Source organism: Cygnus olor, chromosome 2, assembly GCF_009769625.2.
Source record: "Cygnus olor isolate bCygOlo1 chromosome 2, bCygOlo1.pri.v2, whole genome shotgun sequence".
In the NCBI taxonomy this organism is placed as follows: domain Eukaryota; kingdom Metazoa; phylum Chordata; class Aves; order Anseriformes; family Anatidae; genus Cygnus; species Cygnus olor.
The window spans coordinates 141,447,114-141,463,561 of record NC_049170.1 but is presented as its reverse complement, the minus strand read 5'-3'; the positions used below and the strand labels follow the sequence as shown (position 1 = coordinate 141,463,561).

The 16,448-nt window shown below is 38.5% G+C and overlaps 1 protein-coding gene across 11 annotated transcripts in view; it reads right to left on the bottom strand.

Moving 5' to 3' along the window:
• Window positions 1-16,448, bottom strand: part of OXR1 (oxidation resistance 1) — a 270,297-nt gene that overhangs the window by 10,023 nt on the left and 243,826 nt on the right. For 5 of the 11 annotated variants that reach the window (XM_040546719.1, XM_040546713.1, XM_040546714.1 and 2 more), the window contains 2 exons: window positions 3,987-4,067; window positions 526-651 (listed from right to left, as the gene is read on the bottom strand). In XM_040546719.1, the coding sequence (XP_040402653.1) occupies window positions 526-651; window positions 3,987-4,067 (207 nt within the window). Of the gene's footprint in view, window positions 1-525; window positions 652-3,986; window positions 4,068-14,529; window positions 14,676-16,448 lie in introns of those variants that run through there. The other 6 variants (XM_040546715.1, XM_040546717.1, XM_040546718.1 and 3 more) reach the window with 3 other exon arrangements.

Here is a 16,448-nt window from a genome sequence, read left to right as displayed (position 1 = left end):
AAGAATGGTTTCACCAAATGAGTACACGTTTGGTAAAGTCTCAAAGTTATCTAAAGACAGTAAAGGCATATAGTTATTCTTGCATAACAATACTACATCTATACTACTACATCTATACTACTGGTGTACTAGATTACTCAAGTCAACAGGTAACAAACTGAAGAATAAAAGATGCTTGCTCTCCTGTTCCCGTGCCTTTGAACACAACCCTTGATGCAAACCTTCAATAACCATATTTAGTGTGATGACTTTGGACTGGACAATGAGAATTGCAGTGACCACCACGCTGTGGTCAAAAAGAATGAAATAAAGGCAAAAAGACTAATGTTAGCAAGATATATTAAAAGTGTGATAGGAGAAAAAGCAAAGTTTTGGCTATGAAAGTGTTGTACTTATGCATTTGTACCACACAAGGCTTTCTTAAATTATTTGGTGTTTTACACTATGCCATATCATTTGTGAAGCCTCAACATACAACACTGTAAGTACAATCGTGTTACAACATACAATCCTGTAAGTAAATACCTTTTCTATTTGTTCTGGCTGGAGTAATTCACTGGGATCACTAAGATTTGGCCGGAATGCTTCAGGCTCCAGGTCTGTTTTTATGTTTGTTGCCTGTTTTGAAATGGTATCTTCTCTTGTTGTTATCTGCAAAAAGAATCACAGGAAAATAAGTATTTGCAATACCATCAGCAGGGAGGATACACTTTGCAGGTTTAAAATCATGCAGTTACCAATTTACAGTTATGCAGCTCCTTTGAAAGTTAAAAAATCCATTAATTTGATCTGACCAAGATTGTCACTGTTTTCAATAGCGAGCCTGTACTCAACAATATATTAACATTAAATTACACGGATACCTACTCAGAAGGAAGCTACGGTGTTATGCTAAAAAAAAAATCCCTCAGACAGCTGAAGGAATCAAATGCTTTTCTGAGGTCACGGCACACAAATGCCTGCATTTTAATTCCATCATATAATTCACATTAAGAATAATTTAAAGAGCTCAGAAAAGGAATTTAAACTTCAAAATAATTTAAAAAAATCTCAGCAGTTTCTGTATCAATGCTTTTTTTTTATTATTATTTTTAAGAGCACCTGTGAAAGTTTCCACGTCTCTACTACATATCTGAAAAGACTGCTGTCAAGCATCTTGAGTAAAGCATCTGAATTGAGCTCTAGGAACATTGCTACTTCATGAGCTGATCTGCTAGAGTACTTATGGGAAAAAGAAGAAAGATTTGATAGCTGAGAGGGGTGGGGAGAAGAAAGCAGTAACACTTAATGCTGCATAATGATCTTTGGAGATCTGACAGAGATTCATTATTCAGTGCTCCTGCAGTAGTTTAAAAGCCCCTTCCTATACACCTACCCTAATCAGTTGATGACCACCATTTGCTGGAGATGGCAGAAGGCCACAAAATGCATCAGATTTCATAGATCACAGCAGCTGTTTAACTTAGTCTGCATTCATTAGCACTTTCAAGCTAAAATGCCATGCAACAAGAACTAGACCAACTAAGAACCAGTTTTCCTTTTATAAATCTTGCTACAGAAGTAGTTAAGGCTTATTGTGGGGATAGCGAAATCTGACAGAAGTGCGTGACTGAAAGCTAAGGAAGTTAGCAACATAAACCACTGCTGCAGCAAGACTTATTACAACAGAGATTTAATAAATAAAGAAACCTTAACAAGAATGAGCACACCTGAAAAATTTAGCAGCCTGAACCAAGTGTCACTAAAGATCAGACTGAAATATTCAAAGCCTGAATCCTGCAAATTTTAAGGAAATACCTGCCATTTCTAGAAAAACCACCTGTGTTTGCCATATAGCTCATATTAGAAACGTACATGACAACTACAGTATTTCATGTACCACTCTGATAAAGTTTGCCAAGCCTTTCAGAAAGAACTTTCATAGTTAACTCAAGAAAAGCTAGATAAAAGAAAACACTGGAATACACATAGGAGTATTTAAATAAATATAGACACCTGGGAGGAAGGCAGGAAAACCATAGCAAGAAATCCAACCCCATATTATCACCTTCCTTTCCCTTAAGAACTATTAAAAAAGTTCCTATCACAAACTCCTGTTAAAAATAGACGTATATACATGCACTCAGAGTATATTCATGCAATAACTTAATTGCAACATTAATTCTAAGCTTAAGAAAAGGTACACTTAAAAAGCATCAATCAACTAAGCAAAAAACTCAAGCCTTCCATTTTTCAGTGGAAGATGACAAGTATTTCCAGTGTAAGCTATGCACTAATTTCTGTGTCCTGAGGAAAAAAGTATCTGCACTTATACACATTTAGCCTCACGTACAAAGATGACATACATACTGCATTAGTGCTATCTATAGAAGTTATTTAGTAGCCCAATTCTTTTCTACCTTATGTACCTCTCATACATCATATACTGCTTCAACTCTGTAAAAGCCTCAGCATTGTTCAAGAGTACAGCAGAAAGTTTATTCCCTGTTATTCTTCAATATTGATTAAAGCACACCATGCAAACATGAATAATTTGTATTAAAGACTTGTTTTTGTATGAACACATTAGAGCAACTTTCTAGGAAAAATATTGCTTTGTAGAAGTAGACGTAGAAGGGTATCTATCTGACAGAATGAAGTGCAGCTCTGAACTTGCACACGTATTTCCTCCTCAATTTCCTTTAAGCAGACTGCCCTATATTCACATTCCAGGGGCTGCTGCAGTTAGTAACTGTCAGGCAGTCTACACCACAAACACTCAAATGGCCTCAGAGCAGAGTCTGGAGCATACACAGCTTACAGGCTGTGGCCATCACATCAGCTTTTTCAAGTCAGCTTAAATCTTGAGTTGGGGCATCCCAGGTGAGAGTTATTTGAAAAGAACTGTTGTATTTCCAGGATATTAATACAAGGATTGCCCACCAACACTTGTCAGAGACAATTGTTTTGTTCTCAAGTGGGAATTAATCTTCTCTGCAGAATTTTTGATTTTCCTGTAGAAGCAGAAGTGCAACCTCTGGGTTTATGCTCACAATCAATTTATACAACCTTGCTATTTATAAAACGCTTAGGTAGCGAATTACTAAGTATTAAATAAATTGAAATAAAAGAACTAAGAAGAGATTGCATAATTACATAGTGGTTAAAAAAGCCAAGATTAAAGTAAAAAAATAAACATGAAATGAACTTTCTGAAGTTTCAGCAGCCAATTACCACAGGGGAATAAAAAAACAAAAACTGAGCTCTTCTTAAGAGTTCTATGTTATGCTTTCAATCAGTAAGTTACATATGACATAAAACTTTGAATTGAGATGTACAACTATCAAACTAAGGAACACCTAAAGAGAATGCAAATATCAGTTACAGTCCATGTCAGTGAGCCTTCAAAAATCCAAAGTAAAGTACTGTTTTTGATAAAGGAAATTCCGTTATCAGCTCCATTTGTATAACCTTCGACATGTTGAACTGCCTCAGTTACCTGCTTTTATAATGCAAAAAATACTTACCTATTCCACAGAAGTTGTTCTGTGTTGCCAAATACTGTTCAGAAGTTGCCAAATACTGAGAGATTCTTGATGAATAATCCCTATATAAAATTAAACACCCATGCAACTATGTAACAGTTTTTAGATTCTTCACCTGTTTTGCATTCTTTTTAGGCAAGTTTTTGTCTAACACAACACACCAGTCTAAAATGGAAGTTAAAACACATCACTCCAAGCAGTACTGAGAACAAGTTTTCAAATTCTGACAGAAAATTCCTGTTTGAAAGAGTTGGAAGTAATAACTTCATCATAAAGTTACCGCATACCATCATAGCATTGCACAATTAAATACATCCAAAACAAAGGAATTTTCTGCTGGATCCTTGTAGTGTTGTAGACAAGACAAACCCACTTAATATGGGACTTGCCCTGATCAAAGACACTACAAAGAAAGATGTCTTTAGTATCTGGAGATGGGTTTTAAACTACTGAAGAGTGCACCTGGAGACGTCTGCAGAGTGTGCGCAGTTCTTCGCTATTTAGAGCATCGATCCTGCGGTGATACTCAGCCACTGACACTACCTGAATATGGAGACAGGAAGACAATAATTCCACTGACAGTTGAAGAAAAGTAAAAGGGTAAGAAAGAAAAAAAGTGGAGGAGAATAATGAAGGAAAAATGGGCAATGATAACAAACAAGAAGTGCTAAAAGATGTTTGTTTTGGCAAGGACAATGCACACGTAGGCGATTTTAGACTTATGAGTAGACATAGCAAACTTACACATTAAACACCAATGGCACTAGCAGTCTGATGCATCTTACTGCTCTAGGATGAATGTGGAACTGATAAAGAAGCACAAAGTTACCAGTATCAGGATGCTAAGTTATAAGTCAATCTGAGTTGCATGCCTTAACCCAAACTCTACACCCCCAAAGTCCTCTCAAACCTTCTTTACATCCAGATTAAATGAATCCTTTGAACCTGGTTTGCTTTGATAAGCAGAATAACTCGAAGCAAACCTCAGGCTTCTTAATAGGTTCTGACTCTTCTGTCTGGCAGTAAAGATAGTTAAAAACAAAGTAGCAGAACTACAGGCTAGTAACTCCCCAATGCCACCCCCACAATACCTTTACCCTGTACTTTCCATTCACCTCCAAAGCTTCAGGAGCTGCTCATCCATCACACAGCTGCTCATCAACACAGTCACTCCAAATGCCACCTCCATTTTGGCAGGAGGTGTACAGCCAGAAAGCCTTTAGTCAGAAAGCTCTAAAAACATGCTGCTCTGGGTGCAACAAGCTGGCTAAAGGACTACAACAGTCATTTGAATGTAACTACAGCAGATAATGTGATTTTGAGAAAGACTCAAAATCATCATTTGTATGAAAGCATCTTAAAACAGCTGGTGAAGAGATTAAATGGATGTCCCATGTAGTAAGAGCATATTAAAAATTTCTAGAGATCCTACCACAGTGCAAAGGAAGATAACCACAAGTCCAGCAGCTCCCCATCTACCTGCCCCTACTACAAGGAGTTTGGCCAGATACTCGCCACTGTCCTGTGTACAGAGCCCAGTCACACATGACTGGCTCTTGAGCAGCGATGGTTCACTCTACCCATGCAACTGCAAGGCAAGGAAAAAGGAATATTTGTGACATCCAATTTTATAACTGAATAAACTAAACTACTAGCACTCATTTTATGTCCACTATTTTCTATTGTTCTCTTAAAAAAATGAAAAGTAAATTTTTTTTGTGCATTCTCAGAGTCAAGTAATTGCATGCAAAGCTTTAGAAGTATTTATCTCAAGCATGCAAACGATAGTGTAGCTGGAGCAATTTATTTGCTGTGACAGTTCGTTGCATCTTTACATCATTCTTCCCATCAACTTAAACTTCTTGCTTTTCATGATGACAGTAAGGACCCTTAAGTCTTATCACTTCTTCAAGCACAGTCTCTACAACATAAGATGTTTAACTTCAAATAGTCTGTGAGTACCTGGTTACTTGAGGAGACTCTTGCCCCAAAAAATCCCATCATGCCTGAAACCATTATATAGATGTCATTTCACATACTGTAATGTTGAAAATTTTATAGGCAATGCCATCTTGCCTTCAACTTGTCAAGTGAATACTCCATCGCCATCCTTCACTTGGGAACTCCTTAGATCACTAGGCGAGAGTGTCAGCACGTCTGACGTGTCTGTTCATATGCCATAGGGAAGCCTACAACCTCAAACAGTGTGCACAAGGTATTCTGACAGATTTCTTACCTAGAAGAAACATATACTTATTTGGATAAGTATCCATAATAACATCTCCTTGTCATCCTGAGCATGTTACACACTGTCACATTACACTTGGACCTTCATATCTGCCTTGTGGACAAAAGCCTGCATACCAACAGTCTGTGACTATGCAGTGACAAACATCACAAAAATCATGTCACAGAATGTCAAAATACAAACAGGAAAATTAGAGGTCTGGAATAGAGGGATCCACCCTCTCAAGTCTAGTATTTATTTTAAGCATACAGTCCATACTGGCATTCTGAGTAAGCCACAAGACAAATGTTTCAAGGTTAGTTGTTCATCATCATATGTTTCAGTAGAAGGGAACTAGGCTTTAAATGAGTATGTTAAAGTAGCTCAACAGTTCAGCTATAGTGCCTGACCTACTTATGGTTCAGGTCAACATCATTTATTTTTGCTTTACATTGGACAAAACTATGTATTTTTGAGTTCTGTAGCTCATTTAGTCATGCAATCAGATATATCTTTAAGCTTACTGGCAACTACCTTCTACTAGTTCATCCATAAAGTGAGACGTATCTAGAAAACGGCTACCATTTTGTCTCTGCTAGGTTTGAGGGCTGTTTTGAAATGGTAGAAGCCTCATTAGTTAGAAGCTTCCTGTGCTTTACAGCTGGTTTTATCTATACTCCGTTTATGCAGTGTCCTATTCCATCAAGATTTCTTCATTTTCCTTCTTTATAGCCATATTAGTCCTCCATTCTGTTTCACCACATCAAATAAATTGGTTATTTCTTCCCTTCCCCGTGCCCCTATACTGGCTGTCTATTGTCCTGATCATTGCAGAAGATACTTCCTACCTCATTCCACTTTGAGCTTTCACTTCCTCACTCGCACACTGTTAGAAATACATGGAAACCATGAAAGACAAGTGCAGTTTCGTATGCATCATACTGAACTGTGGTCTTCAGTACAGAATGTTTCTTTGTACTAAAATTCTTTCATTTTGGGCAGAAAGCAGTGGATGCCATTTATCTGTATTTCACAAAGGCTATTTTGCTATGCTACAGCAGTCTTGCAGTCAAATCAGTTATGTCTTGAGCATATGAAGGAAGACAATACTGAAAAATTGCCTGGACTACTGGGCTCAAAGCGCTGATGCTACTGATTCAAGGTTTAACCAGTGATAATCCTTGGGAGTCACTATTAGTCTGTACTGTTTAATTTGCTCAGTAGCACTGAAAACGCACCCTCAGCAAGCTTAGGAAGGACCAAATACTGGGGAAAGTCCTCAATACACTGGAGGGAAGGGCAAAGGCTGCTAATGAGGGACATCAGGAGGTTTCTGTCGCGTCATCTCTCCAGCTGCTTGAAGTTCAGTAGCAGCAAAGACCCACCTGGACCAGAACAGCCCCACGTGGCAGCACAGGCTGAGGGCTGGCTGGCTAGACAGCAGCTTTGCAGGAAAGGAGTAAGGGCCAAGGAGAGGTGGGATCTGGAGACCTGGTAGGCAGAGTGTTTAACAGTGGCCACTTGTGAAGATGAAGGCTAATCACGTTCCAGGTGGCAAATGGAAGAGCAATGCCAAAAGGTTAAGGAAAATGATTATTCCCCTGTCAGGGGAGCTTGTGAAGCTGCACGTGCAGTGCTGTGCCCACTTCTGTCCCCTTCAGTCCAAGACAGGTGGACATACTGAAGAGAGCCCACTGGAGGGATGATTAGGGAATGGAAACTTGACACCCAAGGACTGTCTGAGAGAGCTGGTTTGCGTAGCCAGGAGGATAAAATGCTAATGGAGAACTTGATTCCTTTTTTGCACTTCCAATATCGACAGTAAAAGGATGGAAGGCATCAGTTACAAGGCACAACAAGGTGAATTCTCGTCAAATAAAAGAAAGAATTCTTCACAGTGAAGATGGTTGAGGACTGGCATAGGCTTCCAAGGAAAATCACAATATCTCCATGCTTGCTGGCTTTCAAAGACTGAGCGAAGTCCAGAGACAACTTATATAGGTTCACCTGCATTCAAGTCTTTAAGCTTGATAGGATAAAGCTATCAAAATTCCAATACAGACCATGCCCTTACACAGAAGAATTGTCTTGATCTAGGTATTCTGCCCAGGATTAAAGTGTAGACCTACCTACGTGAATTTGCTGTGAGATTTACTGCACTCTTCGCTATGCCAGCATCCAGGTTCCTGGACACTTAAAGCTATTTTGAGGGTCGGAAAGTGTTCCTGAAGAACCCTCTGTTGATTCTCTAGCTATATACTGCTTCAAAAAGAATGCAGGCAGAGACAAGAACAGCTAAACCTCTCATGGTTAAATTGGGCACTGGTTGGTATAGACTGAAGCACAGAAAATGCACCACCAGGAGATTAGTGTTTCAGGACAAAAGAGATTCTGCAGCCTCTATTCTAAACCAATACTGTTGAGAAAATATGGGATAAGTTGTATGACTAATGTGAATGCTTTTCAGCTTGACTTCACACCAGTTATGATTTAGCCGCTCAGTAAAACGTACAAGAGTTTGAATATTTAATGCTGTTAAGTCAAAAAGAGGGCTTACATACTAACTGTCCAACTTAACAAGGGACTTAGAATTGTCCTTCTAGAGAAGCTCATGTTTTGAAACATTGCTTTTCTGAAAGTATGTCGGAGGACCTCCTCTTGCAAGATATGCTGGCACACCCAAAAAGCAAAGCACAAATCACAGTTCCTAATATGGAACTTATTCGTCCATTAGCAACCCACATGAATATCCAGTTACGATTGTTTGAATGCCCATGAAGGACAGTTTGCCACATGCATGGTGACACATCAGCACTTTCAACCACTGGTTACATGCAGCTGCAATACAATGCTGTAAACAAGCACACTGCTTACACCAAGGAGGGATACCTCTGCCAGTTTAATGAAGTAAAAAGTGACCAACACATGTACCTCATGCATGTTTGCTAATAGAAATGTCTAACGCCTTCAAATCAAGTACAGCTGAACTTTTGGAGCTAACAAATAGCTGAAACAGTGTCCTCTGTCTTATCAGAGCTGAACAGTGCTTCTGAAAGGTAAGAATGGAGAAGGTGTAACAGTCCTAAGCAGTTTTCTTCAGCATCAGTTATCTATACCCTCATGATTAACTGAATATGAAAGAGAATGAAAGCTGAACAATTATACTCTGAACCTTAGTACATCTGCTCAAAATTAGGTGAACTGGAAGCTTCTTTGTGAATAGACTCCAGAATGTTTCACAACTTGTTCCAAGTTATTTGATTAAAATAAAAATGAAATCAATGTAATTTTATTAGGCCATTTACAAGTTACTTCAAGCTATCAGTCCATTGGTAATTCATCAGTAACTGGGGAAAGGCAAGAAAGTATCAAACCCTTTCTAAAGGCTGTAAGTAGGTTACAATGAAAATAAAAAATACGTTCATGAACTGAATGCTGTTAGGAAATATTTTGAGAGAAAAACTTTGCTTTTTTTTTTTTTTTCTAGACAAATTTAGCATCCTCTCAAAATTCTTAGATACTGCCTGAAAGGAAGCAACATAGAAGCAGTCTTCTGTTACAAAAAGGAGTATTTGTGATATATTAATTAAATTACAATAATGTATTAATACATAACAACTACTACATTAAACATTTTAAGTATCATTCTGAAAAAAAACATTTAAGGCGAATTTAATTCATGTTAATGAGGAAAAAAATTCCCTGCATAAATGTTTCCATGTGCCTCCTTGCAGATATACGTACCTATTTTACTAAACCGAGGCTTACGTCAAAAATTTAGCTGCATCTATCAGACTATTTGCATGCTCATACCATCAGAAGTGTTCCTAAATATCTTCCGAGCTAGGATCCATAATATAAATTACAGATGGAAATGATTGTAGATGCAAGTTAAGCCCTTTGCTAAAGGAAGAGCTTAGAAAACAGATAAATTGAAGGAATTAATATTTATTTGAATTCCAATAGCTTTTAAGAATTCAAAACCTCAGTGCCCATCAGATGGGTACAATCAAAAAAACAAAGACAAAACCCCCAGTCCCCACCACTTCCAAAAAAAAAAGAAACCAAAGCAAGACAGACTCTGTAGGTTCAAGACACTCTAAGAGAAGTGAAATATAACTGGATGAGAGACCAATCAGGCAGCATTGATCATTTAAAATATTAACAAAATTGCAAAAAGTCTTAAGGAAAGGCACATGAGAACAAGAATCATCACTTCACTGAATTATGGCAACCAGAGGGACAGGAGTCTAGCGCAGCTTACCAGGACCATGGTCTCAGCTGCCACGGCTCTGGACCTGCCTATGGTCGTGCAAGTCAGCTCAGGAAGCAGGTGCGGCTGCAGAGCGAACCAGTCTGAGTGGTTTTCAGCCAAATCAGCTTCCTGTCACTCTGCTGATGACGAGGAAGAGCTAGCCATTTTAGGCAAAGGAGAGGGACCAGAGAATAACAGCAGTCCACTAAACTGGCAGGCACGGCTGTTCTCTTTAAAACTGGCCGTCTCTCAGAGCTGTTCTGCATACCAGGCTATTTTCCAGAGCTGTGACAGGAGAGCTTAGTATCTTACAAGACAACAGCATTCTCCCTGTGATCACTACAGTCTCCACAGCACCACGGGACAGACTGTTAAGTATCTGCTTTGACATAATTAACACGTATTGAAGAAAAATTAAAAGTTTCACAATAATCAGAATTAATAAATTAACTTGAGAAGAATGCAATCAAAGCCTTAAGCAAACAGTGTTTACAGCAACCCTGGAAGCCTTTATTATAAACTATTTAAGATATTTGAAATCATTACTTTGAGAGAGATAAAGCCAACAAGAGTTAAATTTAACAGGCAAATATTAAATAAAGCTTAGGACGCCTATGCAAAGAGTTAAAAATCAGATTTATGAAAATTAGAGATGTCACACAACTTGACTCATTTTGTCAAAGAATCTACAGCATCATTACCAATAAAACCTAGATCTTTAGACCCAGTTGATTTATCTTGTAAAATAATGTAAGGAAATTTCAGCACTAGCAAGTACAGAAACCAGTTTCAGTTATCTAAACCAAAGCACCCAGCACCTGACCTCAAGCTGCCACTCCAGGAGAACTGTAGAATGGTTTTGGTTGTAAGAGACCTTGAAGATTACCTACTTCCAACCTCCCTGCCATGGGCAGGACACCTCCCACCAGACCAGGTTGCTCAAAGCCCCATCCAGCCTGGCCTTGAGCACCTCCAGGGATGGGGCATCCACAGCTTCTCTGGGCAGCCTGTGCCAGTGTCTCACCACCCTCTGAGTGCAGAATTTCTCCATAACGGCTATTTTAAGTGTACCTGGTTTTATAGGTCCATGTCCTTCTTGTGCTGGGGGCCCCAGAGCTGAACACAGCACTCCAGGACAGGTCTCATCTCACAAGAGCAGAGCAGAGAGGAACAGTCACCTCCCTCGCCCTGCTGGCCACACTGCTTTTGATGCAGTCCAGGATACGGTTGGCTTTCTGGGCTGCAAGCACACATTGCTGGCCCATGTTGAGCTTCTCATCAACCACCACCCCCAGGTCCTTCTCCTCAGGGCTGCTCTCAATCCATTCTCCACCCAGCCTGTATTTGTGCTTGGGATTGCCCTGACCCAGATGCAGGACCTTGCACTTGGCCTCATTGAACCTCAGGAGGCTCACACAGGCCCACCTCTCAGGCCTGCCCAGGCCTCTCTGGATGGCAGCCCTTCCCTCCTGCGTGTCGACCGCACCACACAGCTTGGTGTCATTGGCAAACTTGCAGAGGGTGCACTCAATCTCACTGTCCATGTCACCAACGAAGATAATAAACAGTGCCAGTCCCAAAACTGGTCCCCTAAGTATAAATATAAAACCCGATCACGCCATGCAGATATCCTCTCAAGTGTGAGAGCAAAGTGTAGTATAACAGGTGTTACACATGCTTACAAGCAGATACCTGAATCCCACCCCAGTTGCGGAAAGCTTTGCCCTTTTTCATCAGAAAAGCTAAGGAATTGACGTCGGATTGCATAGACCTTAAATGCACACAACATATAAGCCTCTAATACCCACTTATTTTCTTTCAATTTACAATCAACCTTTTCAAATCTTTATCTGCTACTGAACTGCACTTGTAGTGAGGCCTAATATTTCACAATTATTAATACACGTACTCTAAGTTAGGACACTGGGTATGGCACACACCTGATCAGGACAAGGTTCAAGGCAATGATCAATTTAAGAAAGTACTGGATTACACTTTGCTTTTTTTGCCCTTTTTTTCCCCCAATATACTCAGATCAGTTCACTACTATAACTAATAGAACTTAGTAAGGAAAACTGCCTTCTAAAGATCTTTGTAGCAGTATTATTGGATTAATGCAATCTCATTCTGGCACCCACAGGGGTGAGCACTAAATTCTCATCTTTCACATGTATACTCTTATTAATATATCCCCAGAACCTAAACATAGCCAAAGAACTACATCCATCAGCTTAGCAGCTTATTGCTAACACATCAAGAACACACCAAGCCTGTTGCAGTTTAAGAAGCATTTGGACAATGCTCTCAGTCACATGGTCTGAATTTTTGGGTAGACCTGTGTGGAGCCAGGAGTTGGATTTGATGATTCTTGCGGGTCCCTTCCAACTCGGGATATTCTATGATTCTATGAAGAATCTCAGAATTTGTGAAAGTCAAGACATTCAAACCATTAAAACCAAGATAATTTTAATGCCCTTTGCATTGTATTTTCAAAATATAAAAGACAAAGGTAAGGTTATATTGGTCTGTCCCCTTTGGCTGCATTCCCTATAGAAGCTCTGCAAAACATTCCAGCCATGACAAGCATTTCCCAAAGGCAGCCAATTCACCTTTTGTTCTCTTGTATTGCCTGGTGTCCGTTGTCTGAAGTGCTTTGACAGAAGAATGGTTGCCTACATTTCTGACATTCTAGAAACTTACCATCATCTCTTCTGTTGCAGTACAATGAAGAGTTAGTACCAAACAGATTTACTAAAAATTGGGAAGCATATTTTGAGGTGGGAGCATAATGCCTTGGTTGGTCATTAAGACTTATTCCTTACCTTAGGAAAGCATCAGATTCCTAAAATGCCTGATATGTTTACTCTATCATGTATACTACAGACCTTGTAGGTAGATAAACCCAGATGACTTATACCTAATTCATACTTGTATTATAGTTGCTGGACCAAACAGAATGATATGTTATTTCACATCAGCTGTGTCTTCATCTGAATTTCACACTAACAAACAGAACATTTATTCAAAAACCTATACTTCATATTTGCTGCCAGTCTAACATGCTTCCCACTGTCTCACATAACACAAGTAATGGTTCCAACACTCCTCCTCTCTTTTCCATAACAAGGTTACACTGGCACATTAGCTGTATGATCATTCATTGAAGGGAAAAAAATACTGAGCATCTTGTTGGTATAATACGATTTGTAAAATATATTCGTTCTGTAGTTATTTCTATACCCCTTTTTCTGATCAGACTTGTTTTTACATGCAAAAAAAAAACTGTTCTCTACCTAAGAAAGATTTTCCTTATATTGTCAAACTTCTCCATAGGAAAGGTTCTCAAAGTTTAACCTCTCCATACAAGTCGATAACTATTGCTTTTGTTAGTGTAGTTGGACTCTGGCTAACATTTCATGTTAGCCCTAAAGGAAATACTTCCAGTAAAGGATAATTTATTTTTTTTTAAATAAGCTGGGCAAGATGCATCCATACCCATATTTAAATAACATCTTTGTTAAACTTCAGATACCCTGTAGCAATGTAAAAAGGTATACTCGAATTATGCTTGAGTTAATTCAGCTATTGTACCTCTATTCTATAGAAAATTAAGAGCCTATTATTTCAGAAATATTTTCTTAGTTAGGAATGCATTTAGAGAAACAATCATTGCCACATGACATGATTTAATATTCTGCAAGTAACCTGATTACAAATAAAGACAAAAATAAAAATGAAAAAGCAAAGTCAATAGCACCTCCAAAAGACACATGCACCAGAAACCAGAGATCTGCAACTCTTATAAAGAAGGTGAAAAGTTTGTCAGAGTCTGAATTATGTATCTCCAGATCTGCTCTCTGGTAAAGCACAACAAGTATATTGTCAAGATCGCTTCCTCCCTATTCCCAAGATGTTACTGTTTTGCAAGTCTCACTGAGAAATATTTTTATTATTATTATTATTATTCTACTACAAATTTAAGCCTTTCTGGGGTAAACAATGCAGTAAAAATAGTTAATTCCATAGATTTAGGGAACTGTAAAAACAGTGCCAAGTCCTCACTCCCCTTTCTTATAACTGTATGAGGGGGTCAGGGACTACAGCACTCATCTCCATCAATTCAGAACTGTTAGAAGATCTTCATATGGTTGAATGACTTCTGAGAAGGTATAACCAAATAGCAGCTTGGATTTATAGTTTTCTAAGTAAATGTCAATGGAATCTACTGTTCAATATATTTAGCTATAAAGCAAATTTTTGCTGAAATAAGATGTATTACTCCAAAAGGGGAAAAAATAAAAACCAATAACACTCAAACTGCTAAAAATCCTTAGCCCTCAAAGTAGTTTCTCTTAACTAGTACCAATGAAATATCAGGAATTAAATTATGCACATGAAAATTGTGAAAATCTGACTTAGCATCCTGTTCACACATTCAAAATTTAAACTTCCAGAAACTGCCTATGCACCATAACATTAAGAGAATGCAATGCCAGAAATGAACATACTGTGCTGAAAATTACCAGAGCATAATTATGATTAACTGGCTGATGCTTTCCTCCCTTCTTCCCATACCAGAGCCGAGACATTTCCCTTCTAAAAATAAAACGACTAAAAATCATTCAAGGCTGTTTGAAAGCATTCTCTCTACCTGCTGTCAGTTCCAGGCACAGACAGAGCCCCACAATGGTGACAGAATAGACTGCTAGAGGCACAGATTTGACTGACGTGGCAGGGAACAAATGAACAAGTGTACAGTAGGGGGGTTGCATCCCAAATGATGACGGTAGAGAAGAAGAAAGGTTTCCTGTATTCAAGGGTGGTTGCAGAGCACGAGTTTGTTGAAAAGGCTAGAATATTTAAAGATACAGAACTTAATTTTTTTTGTACGCAGTACTTAAAAATACAAAATCAAGAGCTGCTTGTGAAATTGTTTTTCTAATATTCATTAACAAATTTTACTAGTAACAAATTTGCACTCAATAATAAAACAAAAGTTTGTCTTTCTATTGCTCCTACGTATATATAGACTCATTTTTTCTTAGAGTCCAGAACTGGTTAAATAATGGTCAGTAAAGTATGCATGTGTATCTATATATAATAAAGGTTAAAGCATTCAGGATGAAAAACTCTCCACATTTATTGGAATCCTGTTTTATTTCTTTTTTTCCTTAAGGAAGGAATGTTTATCTAATCAGGTGTGTTCAACAGTAATATGTACAGCATCAACCCCTTTGAGAACTTCCCCTTTGAGAACTTCCTTGTAGCAGCACTTGCAGGCTTTATTCCCCCTCCCCAAAACACCCAGTGCTCCTAGTTCTAGATTAAAATATTGAATAACCAGAGGCAGTGACAGGCAGCAGCGTAACATTAAACATTGATCACTTCTGCCTTTGCTCTGATCTAAAAACCAAGGTGCCTAAGCAGAGGAAACCAGTAACATAACTGCACTGCACAGCAAACTCCACTGAAACTCCTCACCTTGCTCTAGTGTCTAACAATGTAATTCAGAAGGATAAAGTGTTTCTTCTCAGAAAAAGCTTTCTTAGGAGCTGGTAGCTCTGAAAATCAATTTGTTCTGACTTAGCTTTCTTCTTAGCAATTCTCCTAAGAACGTTTTTATCAGTGGTCCATTCAAAACCGTGATGTCGGAAACTCATACGATAACATACTGACTGTGTATCTAGTGTAAGATTCAAACAAACCATATGCCCATTTATTATTTTTTTAAAATCAATAAGAGCCAATACTGAAGTAAAGCAACAAATGCACTGTGTAAACTTAATTAAAACTGCTTCAGATGAGATAATTGCAATAAATATAAGAAAAGCTACAAAAAATAAATCAGTCAGGCCAAACTTAAGGGAATGGAAAGTATGCAGAAAATCTATTTCAAACTGCCTGTTGAGATGCATCTTCTGAGCCAAAAGAGAAAGCTAGCCACATAACTAACTCCCCCTCAGCTTATTTTAGCATTGTTTTCCTCCCTTCCCTCCTCCCCCCCCTAAAAAAAAAAAAAAAAAAAAAAAGAGATTCAAGTTCTTCCCAAACACTAGCCAACACACAGCTTCTCCAAAACTGGGGGAGGGGAGGAGGAATTACCTAGGAATTTAGGCCACCATATAATTTTTGATTCTAGAACACTTAATATGTTTTTTAATCTTAATTCAAATAACTTACTTGGATGCTTCTAGCTTCTAGTTAAAGTGGCTCGCACCCAGAGCTTCTCAGAAGGACTTCTAAAATTTGCTCAAAAGAGAGGAGCCATAAACTTGCTTGGTGAGATCTGACAACCCCCTTTTTCACCTAATTATAGTTGCAAAGTTTAATGGGAATAAATGGGAATTTAATAGGAATTAATGGGAATAAATGCGCCAGTAACTTTTTCAAGTCAGACCTCCTGCCCACCTGTTTTGATGTTCAGGATTCCAGCAGCAGCAGC